Here is a 10,442-nt window from a genome sequence, read left to right as displayed (position 1 = left end):
TTTTGGAAGAAGTGCAGCCAGAGTGCTCCTTAGAGGCCAAGATGGCCAAACTTCGTCTCTCATACTTTGGACATATTGTCAGGAGGGAACAGTCGTTGGAGAAGGATATCATGTTTTGTAAGATGGAAGGTCAATAAAAAATAGGAAGACTCCCAATGAGATGGATTGTCCAGGTGGCAGCATCGATGGACTCACGTGTGGCAACAGTAGTGAGGTTGGCCCAGGATCAGACATTGTTTCGTTTTGCTGTGCATAAGATTGCTATGAGTTGGTGCCAATTCGATGGCACCTAACAACAACAATATATATTCTAATTTAGTCACATTTCATTATTATATATATCAGCTAATAAATGAAACGTGACAAAAGTAAAAATATAGTTTTTTTGAGCCCTCTTTCCAGTGATACCAACCCATAGCCACCCTGTATAGGGTTTCCGAGGAGCATCTGGTGAGCTTGAACCGCCGACCTTGCAGTTCAAACGGCTTTCCAATCTGACACATTTACCCACAGCGCCACTCCATGCTATACCTTTCCACAAAGACTTCTAGTTGCTCTATACTCTCCTCTGGATAAATCTAAAATTCCACAGCAAGAAGTTCCTGGTCCTCAGTATCTGATTTCCAAATACAGCAAACATTTAAAAAGGTTTCTGTTTTGGCCAGTGAAAAGAACATTAGGTAGAGTTAAATGACCAGATTCTAAGCTCAGTTCTTCCACTTACTTCCTGTAGACAAATTCTGAGCATGTTTGTTTCCAGTCATAGCAATACTTATACTTTCTACAATGTGGAATATTCTTGGGAAAATGCATATTTTAAAAGATACATTGAAATCTTAACCCTGGTAACCTACAAATATGATCTTTGGAAAAGGGACTTTGTTTTATTATAGAAGAGTAGGCTGATCCCTAGCTGCAATCATTTGTGAGCTGTAAAAAGAGAATAAATAGACATTCACATAGTAAGATGTTACACAACAAGTAATGCCTAGGCATTCATCAGAAACTTACACACATGGCTGTTAGCCTGCTTTGTGCTTTTCATTTCCAGAATGGGGAGAAAATAAAATTCTGTTCTTTAAACACAAAATAAAAGAAAACAAGAAACATAAATTAAAAAACCCTCTCTGAGTTTTCAGTTTTTTGTGCATCTGACAGTATTTGGTAGTGGTGGTGATGTGGTGTGGAGTCAGTTCTGACTCACAGCAACGTTGAGCAGGATTTCCCAGGCTGTAAATCTTTACAGGAGCAGAAAGCCTCATCTTTCTCCTGTGGAGCAGCTGATAGTTTCGAACTACTGACCTTGTGGTTCGCAGCCTGATTTGTAACCACCACGCTAGCAGAATAGGATAGATAAATATTGTGAATCAGTCATGAAAATGCACAGGCAAAATTTGATTAATGGTTAAATGTGTGCTAGCTCTGATAGCGTTGTTGTTATGTGCCGTGGAGTCAGTTCCGACCCATAGCAACCTTGTACAGGGTGAGGCTGTAAATCTTTACAGGAGCAGAAAGCCTCATCTTTCTCCCGTGGGACAGCTGGTAGTTTTGAACTGCTGACCTTAAGGTTCACAGCCCGATTCGTAACCAGTACACTACCAGAGCTCTTTGATAATATTTAGCCTCTGGTTAAATGTGTCCAAGAAAACCCTTCAAAGCCCACATACTAGAAAAATCATAGAAACAGTAGGAATAAGTATTATAAAAGCTTCCGGCTATTAGCCTCAAGATACACATTCATGTCTTTATACATCTGTATTTTCGATGATGGAAAAAATATTAAAAATCCTAAATTGGTATAAAACAATAAGCACAAACCTAGCACAAAGTTTAAAAAACAAACCAATAAACACAACAAAAACCCAACCTGATGACATCCAATTAATTTGGACTCATCTTGCACCCATCAGTATCTGAGGAGAACTCTGCTCCAGACATTTCACGGCTGGGATCTCTTTGAAGCAGTCTCCCGGTCTTTCCTCTGAGGTACCTCTGACTGGGTTCTATTACCAACCTTTCAGCACTGAACCATTTGCACTGAGGTCCTCCTGGCCTCTCGCTTACCTTGTGTATCTCTGTGGATCACTCATCAAGGCCCCTAGCTCATGCACTCTCCCACCTGGCATCATTTGCTTTGCTTATTATTATTATAATTTTTACCTGTTTCCAGAACGAAGGGACATTTTTGCTCAAATGGTCGAGCTTTTGCTGGAACCAGCCTTCATGAGAGTGCTTCACTTTGCTCGATGAGGCACCCCGAGTCTGTCTCCTGAGGACACTTTGAGCACAGGAACAAGACAGCAGGGACAACAGCAGCCACCCAAGAGCTCGACGCATGGTTGTCTTGTGGGACACAGTTCTCCTAGTTGGAGTTTATCTACTGTAATAGGCCCCACCCTGGGGCAAGAATGACAAGTATTGGTTCTGGATCCTGACCCCTGAGGCTACAGGATGATATCTCTACCTAGAAGCCTAAGTGTCACTATCTGGCCCATATCCGGAGACTGGGGAGCATTCAAGTTGTTTTTTTTTTGTTAAGTGCCGGTGAGTCAGTTCTGACTCATAGTGACCCTATATAGGGTTTCCCAGGAGTGGCCAGTAAGCTTGAACCATAGACCTTGCAGTTCAAACAGCTTTGCAGTCTGGCGCATTAACCCGCAGTGCCATCATACCAGGGCTACCAAGTGTAAGGGAGCTTTCATTCACAGCGCCTCCGGTGGTTTCGAACTGCTGACCTTGAGAATCACAGCCTGACTCACAATCACTATGCTACCAGAGCTTCTTGGAGGAGCATTCAAGTAGAAAGGGATAAATAGGAGAGGGGAATAGATGCCTGATAGGTGTGGCGCTGTGGGTTAATGCACCAGACTGCAAAGCCGTTTGAACTGCAAGGTCGATGGTTCAAGCTTACCAGCTGCTCCTCGGAAACCCTATACAGAGTCACTACAGGTCAGAATCAACCCGATGGCACTTAACAACAACAACAATGTCATTTAAACTGCAAGGTCGGTGGTTCAAGCTTACCAGCTGTTCCTTGGAAACCCTATACAGGGTCGCTATAGGTCAGAATTGACTTGACAGCACTTAACAGCAACAACAATGGCTTTTCATACTTTGAATGTATTATCAGGAGGGAATCAATCCCTGGAGAAGGATAGTGTGTTTAGTAAAGTGGAGGGTCCCACACACAAAAAAGAGGAAGAACCTCAAGGAGTTGAATTGTCACAGTGGCAGCAGCAATGGGCTCAAACATAGCAGTGATTGTGAGGTTGGTGCAGGCCTGGCAGCGTTTTGATCTGTTGTACACAGGGTCGCTATGAGTCAGTGACACCTAACAGCCTAACAACAACAACAAGTGACTTTTCACCCAATCTACTAAGGTATGGATTTTTGTCATGTTGTCCCCATGGCTGCAGAAACCACCAAAGAAGGACCACAGAGTAAGTAAGAGTGGGATAAGCTGAGAAACTCATTCTCTGTAGAATGATCGATCTTCTTGTCTCTGCCTCCTTGCCATTCAGGTCTTCTGGTAGGACTTAAAGACAACAGACAGATAACAGGAAAAAATGAAAGTTCAAATTCCACTTGGTACAATGTCTCAACACTGGTGGTAGTTTTTGCCATCCTGGACCTTTTATTTATGTTAATTTTCTAAACTTATTATTGTGAATTGAGTGGTTTACAGACAAGATCATTAGTTTTACATTCAACAAATCGTATACTTTGTTTCATCTCAATGATTGCAAATCTCTCCATAGAACAACAGTGATCCTGCTTCCTCCCTTTGATTCCTATTTCCCTTCTATTCCATTCCACCCACCTTCCAATCCCCTTTCAACTTTGTCATTAGGGAAATATTGCCATGTTAATTTTAAATCATTGACCCCTCCATGGTGAGCATATCTTATGAATGTTCTCCCCCAGCCTACCCCACCCCCATACACCTATCTGCTGTTTGGTTGCAAATTGGACCACAAGCGTGAGTTCCTTTCTAGACCTGAAGGGTGGTCAAGGACTTTAGTCTCAGGTTCCTCCCATCACTTTCTGACCAATAAGGACACTCTTGTAAAAAAAAAAAAAAATAATAATTTTGAGTTTTGTTCCACCTAGAGGTATTGCTGATATTATTCTGAGAATTATGTGTAATATGATATAAAGATGAGTACCTGTGTAGTGGTCTAATTCTTGCATCCTTGATATCTTTTTATTTAAAATCTAATAAGGAAAAGGAAAAGGAGCTCTGGTAGCATAGTGGTTACGAATTGGACTGCTAACCTCAAGGTCGGCAGTTCAAAACTATCAGCTGTTCCACGGGAGAAAGATGAGGCTTTGTGCTCCCATAAAGATTTACAGCCTCGGAAACCCTGTGCAGGGTCACTATGAGTCGGAACTGACTCCATGGTACTTAACAACAACAACAACAACAAGTAAAAGGAATGAGTCAAATGTTTATACTGTCTATCCAGTACAAATTGTGTCACCATATAAATAAATAAGAGCTGTTATGAGCTCTCCTATTTAGATGTGTTCTAGTCAATACATGAAGAACTATCTCTAGAATTTATGAATTGGTCTGCGAACCTTAAGGTTAGCGGTTCGAAACTACCAGCTGCTCCGCGGGAGAAAAATGAAGCTTTCTACTCCCGTAAAGATTTACACCCTCAGAAACCCTGTACAGGGTCGCTATGGGTCGGATCGACTCGATGGCACTTAACAACAACAACAACATCTCTAGAATATCACTAAATTGCAACCCCACAATGAATTAATAGAGCTAGACATTAGACATCAACAGCTTCTACTATAGCAATGATAGTAAGTTATTTCACACAGAGCACCTCTCTGCTTGAAAGCATCGGTCATTATTTATGAAGTAATCGTTATCCCAACTACAGCCTAAGACAGACAAGAAAAAGATCTCAGCCTTCAGTACTGGTTGCATGTCAATATAACTAAAACAAAAGTTCTCACAACTGGACTGATGAATAACATTAAGATAAGTGGGAAAAAGATTGACGTTGTCCAAGACTTAAGCTTGCTAGGATCAACCATCTATACTCATGGATGCAGCAGCTGTCAAGAAATCAAATGGCGTATTGTCTGGATGAATCTGGTGCACAAGAGCTCTTTAAGGTGTTCAAGAGCAAAGATGTCAGTTGGAGGAAGCCATGGTATTTTCATATTCTCATATACATGTGAAAGTTGGACAGTAAATAAGGAAGACCGTAGAAGAATGGATGCATTTGAATTGTAGTGTTGGAGAGGAATATTGAAAGTACCATGGGCTGCTGGAAGAACAAACAACTCTTGTTGAAAGAAGCACAGTCAGAATACTCCTTAGAAGCCAGGATGGGCCGACTTCATCTCTCATACTTTAGCCACAGTATAATGAGGGACCAGTCACTGGAGATGGACATAATGCTTGGTAGAGAAGTGGTGGTGGTGTACCGCGGAGTCGATTACGACACATAGTGACCCTGCATAGGGTTTCCGAGGCCGTAAATCTTTACAGCCTACAGGAAGCCTCATCTTTCTCCCACGGAACAGCTGGTAGTTTTGACCGGCAGACCATGTGGTTAGCAGCCCGACTCGTAACCACTAGAGGTCACTGTAGACAGTCATCGTAACCACTAGAAGTCACTGGTAACCACTAGAGGTCACTGTAGACAGTCATTGAAAAAGAAGGATATCATGTTTGGTAAGGTGGAGGGTCTCTGGTAGCGCAGTGGTTACGAATCGGGCTGCGAATTGCAAGGTCAGCAGTTGGAAACTACCAGCTACTCTGCGGGAGAAAGATGAGGCTTTCTGCTCTCCTAAAGATTTATAGCCTCGGAAACCCTGTTCAGGGTCGCTATGGGTAGGAACCGACTCGACGGCACTTAACAACAACAACAAGGTGGAGGGTCAGAGAAAAAGAGGAAGACGCCCAACAAAATGGAATGGCACAGTGGCAGCCATAATGGACTCAAGCATAGCACGGATTGTGAGACTGACGCAGGCCCAGGGAGTGTTTCATTCTGCTGCGCATAAGATCGCTATGAGTCAGTACTGGCTAGATGGCGTTTAACAACGACGACATAGGGCCTCTAAGACTGTAAGTCTTTATGGAGGCAGACCAAATTGTCTTTTTCCTATGATGATGCTGGTGGGCTTAAACTGCCAAACTGTGGTAAGTAACCCAGTGTTTATCCTACAGTGCTACCAGAATTCATAGAAGGACAACAGCCACTATACATTACTACTTAGTGTGTTAAGCATAATTTTAGTTGTATATGGAGGGCTAGTTTGAAGGTCAGAACACAAAATTGCATAGAACTTATATTTACATTTATTAAAAAGTTAAATAAGTGATTGCTATTGTTGTTAGGTGCCATTGAGTCGGTACTGACCTGTGGCGACCCTATGCACAACAGAATGAAACACTGCCTGATCCTGGGCCAACCTCACTATTGTTGCCACACTTGAACCCATTGATGCTGACACTATGCCAATCCATCTCACTGGGGGTCTTCCTCTTTTTCTTGGACCCTCCACCTTACCAAACATGATATCCTTCTCCAGTGACTAGTCCCTTCGGACCAGTGACTGGTCCCTTCGGAGGTCCGAAGGATGAGAGATGCAGTTTGGCCATCCTGGCTTCCAAGGAGCACTCTGGCTGCACTTCTTCCAACACAGATCTGTTGGTTCTTCTGGCAGCCCATGGCACTTTCAATATTCTCCAACACCATAACTCAAAAGCATCAATTCTTCTATGGTCTTCCTTATTCACTGTTCAGCTTTCACATGCATATGAGGTTATTGAAAATATCATGGTTTGGATCACGCACACCTTAGTCCTCAAGCTGACATCTTTGTTCTTCAACTCTTTATAAAGGTCTTGTGCAGCAGATTTGCCTAATGCAACACATCATTTGATTTCTTGACTGCTGCTTCCGTGAGTGTTGCTAGTTGATCCAAGAAGAATGAAGTCCTTGACAACTCAAACTTTATGACAAATAAGTGATAGAAATACAAAAATCCGAACAACAAATAAAACTTGTGAGAGAGAGCACTAACGCTGCCATTTTGAGGGCAGAGCTGTTTTGCTTTGCTGTTGTTAGGTGCTATTGAGTCACTTCTGTTCCAATGAACAACAGAATGAACACTGTCTGGTACTGCGCCATCCTCACAATTGTTATGTGTGAGACCATTGTTGCTGCCACTGTGTCAGTTCATGAAGTTTAGGGGCTTCCTCTTTTTTGCTGACCCTCAAATAAACCAAGCAGGATGTCCTTCTCCAGGAACTGGTCTCTTGTGACAAAATGTCCAAAGAAAGAGAGGTAAAATCTGCCGATTTCTCTACTAAGGAATATTCTGGCTATCCTTCTCCCAAGTCAGATTTGTTTGTTCTTCTGGAGGTCCATGGACTCTAATATTCTTTACCATAATGCCAATGCATTGATTCTGTTCCAGCCTTCTTTATTCTTTGTCCAGCTTTCACAGTCATATGAAATAATTGATAATACCATGGCTTATATCATGCAAACCTTGATCCTCAAAGTAACACCTTTGCTCTTTAATACTTTAATGAGCTATTTTGCCTAATGCAATATGTCTTTTGATTTCTTGATTATTGCTTTTATGAGTGTTAATTATGGATCCAAGTAAAATGAAATCTTTGACATCTTCAGTCTTGTCTTCATTTATCAAGATGTTATTTATTGGTCTAGTAGTGAGGATCTTAATTTTCTTTACATTGAGGTGCAATCTTGACTACATCAGTATTTCAAATCCTCTTCATTTTCAGCAAGTAAGGTTGGGTCATGCATATCACGTTTTGTTAATGAAACTTTCACCAGTCGTGATGTCATTTTCTTCTTCGTTTAATCCAGTTTCTTGGATCTTTTTGCTCAGCATACAGATTGACTAAGTATGGGGTATGGTATTCCCTTGTTCCATTAGAATGATCGTCTCTTCAGCACAAAGAAGTGTTCTAAAATGCCCATTCATCACAATGTTATTCATAGGTTGGTATGATCCACACAAATGAATTCCTTTGGATAATCAGTAAAGCACAAGTGAACTGCTTTCTGGTACTCTCTGTTTTCAGCCATGATCCACCTGATGTCAGCAGTGATATCTCAGCTTCCATCTTCTCTTCTGAATCCAGCTTCATTTTGTGACAGTTCCCTTTCAATGTCCTTCTGTAATCAGTTTTAAATTATCTTCAGAAAAATTTTATTTACATGTAACATTAATGATATTGTTCAATATTTTCCACATTCTTTTGCATCACCTTTCTTTGGACTGGGCACTAATAGGGATCTTTTGCAATTGGTTGACCAGGTTGCTGTCTTCCAAATTTCTTGGCATAGAATGAGTGCCTCCAGTGATGCATCAATTTGTTGAATTATTTCAAGTTGTATTCTGTCAGTTGCTGGAGGCCTGTTTTGGGCCAACACCTTCAATGAAGCTTGGATTTCTTCCTTCAGTATCATCAGCTCTCGATCATATTCTATCTGTTCAAATGGTTGAGCATTGACCAATTCTTTTTGATGCACTGTCTCTGTGTATTTATCCTTTTGGCTTCCTATATCATTCAATATTTTGCCCATTGTTACTTGATAGTTCTTTTAAGTCAGTTCTGACCCATGATAATACGTTATGGGGTTTCTGAGAGTGGCTGGTGGGTTTGAACCACTGAACTTAGCCAAGAATCTAAGACTCCTTCAATATTGAAGGATTTCTTAAGTTTTTCTTAAGTTCTTTCAGGTTGAGAAATGCTGAGTGTGTTCTTCCCTTGGATCTTCTAACTCCTGGTTTTTGCACATTTCATTATAATATTTGACTTTGTCTTCTCGAGCTGTCTTTTCAAATTTTCTGTTTAGATAATTTTCTTCATCATTTCTTCCAGTCACTAAACCTTCTTTATGATCAGAAAAAGATTCATAATCTCTTCTGTCATACACTTTGATCCTGTATTTTAATGATCTTTCCTTTTGTCATGTATGATGTTCTTTTTTTAAAGATTTTATTGTGATTTGAGTGGAAGTTTACAGGACAGATCATCAGTTTTACATTCAACAAATCATATACCTTGTTCCATTACAATGATTATAATCCCCTCCATGTACCATCGGTTAACAGTATTTCTCTCTATTCATTTTAGTTCATTTTTTTTTTTAAACACTCAGGCATATATAATAATTTACACCTCCAAAGGGCACACTCTGCAAGTCTGCCTCCTGGCCACCAGCTCTCAGTCCCTCTCTTTCCATGAATCTAGAGTTCTTAGCAACTCCCTCTCACCATGTCCCCATCTCTGCCTCCATCTCTGGTGTCACTGCTTCTCTGGATAAGGTCCCGCATTCTTCTTGTGCTTTTCTCCCTTGATGGTCCTAGGGTCTTCTGTTTCTGGACTGTAAGATTAACTACTCCCAATTTTTGTTACAAAACTTCTACCTTTACAGTTGCAACAGTCGCAATTAGTCATGATAACAATTACTCACTAATGCATCATAAGATTCTTATTACCATCTCTTTTTACCAGACCCATCTAGACAACATGAAAACTAATCAGTGAGGATTCTATCTTCCCCCACACACTCTTAAACTAAACTCCCTCTTGAAACTTTGTAAGCCTTTATTGTGCCTTTATTGGTCCCTCATTTTAGGCAGCCAATGTCTAAGTTGCACGTCTCCATCTAACCTATGAATAGAGGGGATAACATTGATACTTGATGTGAAGACTCCTTCCCTCTCTGTTGGTATTTTGAGTTACTACATCCATTAAAATAGGTCAAGTTCATCAAATTGTAGCAATTTACCCTCATTTCCTTTATCAAAAATTGTTTTCTTTTTTATCTTCCTCTAGTTGAGCTCTGATTATCAAGCCATCTAGGCTAGGTCAAGAGGTGCAGCCAGAGTGCTCCTTGGAGGCCAAGATGACTAAACATTCGTCTCTCATACTTTGGACATATTGTCAGGAGGGAATAGTCGCTAGAGAAGGATGTCATGCTGGGTAAGATGGAGGGTCAGAGAAAGAGAGGAAGACCTCCAACGAGATGGATCAGCCAGGTGGCATCATTGATGGCGTCAAGTGTCGCAGCAGTAGTGAGGTTGGCCCAGGATCGGACATTGTTTCGTTCTGCTGTGCATGGGGTTGCTATGAGTCGGTTCCGACTTTATGGCACCTGACAACAACAACAACAAGGCTAGGTCAAAAGAGTATTATCTGCAAGTTTGGGGGTCCTTGTGTATCTCCCTTCACTTCATATCAGCTGGATGCTTCACTCTCAGCTCTAGCCCTCTGTGGCTAGATATCCCCTCAGATGTCCCCTGATATCACCACACTTTGGACCAACCAGCCCTTTCTCTTCTCTTTCTCATCTCCAGGTGAACAGGAGTCTATGGAATGTGGTTGAACTCAGTCCATTTCTTCATTGCTGCTTTTCCTCCTCTTC

General features: G+C 41.3%; 1 protein-coding gene across 1 annotated transcript in view; it reads right to left on the bottom strand.

Moving 5' to 3' along the window:
* The window catches only part of LOC102815940 (putative serine protease K12H4.7-like), a 32,160-nt gene extending 29,823 nt beyond the window's left edge, over nt 1-2,337 (bottom strand). The window contains exon 1 of the mRNA XM_006861926.1: nt 2,161-2,337. Within this exon, the coding sequence (XP_006861988.1) occupies nt 2,161-2,337 (177 nt within the window). The remainder of the gene's footprint in view (nt 1-2,160) is intronic.
* Between the last annotated feature and the right edge of the window lie 8,105 nt (nt 2,338-10,442).

This window comes from Chrysochloris asiatica, unplaced genomic scaffold (assembly GCF_000296735.1).
Source record: "Chrysochloris asiatica unplaced genomic scaffold, ChrAsi1.0 scaffold00044, whole genome shotgun sequence".
Classification (NCBI taxonomy): Eukaryota; Metazoa; Chordata; class Mammalia; order Afrosoricida; family Chrysochloridae; genus Chrysochloris; species Chrysochloris asiatica.
The sequence above is the reverse complement of the archived record's forward strand: the minus strand, read 5'-3'. Positions and strand labels throughout refer to the sequence as shown.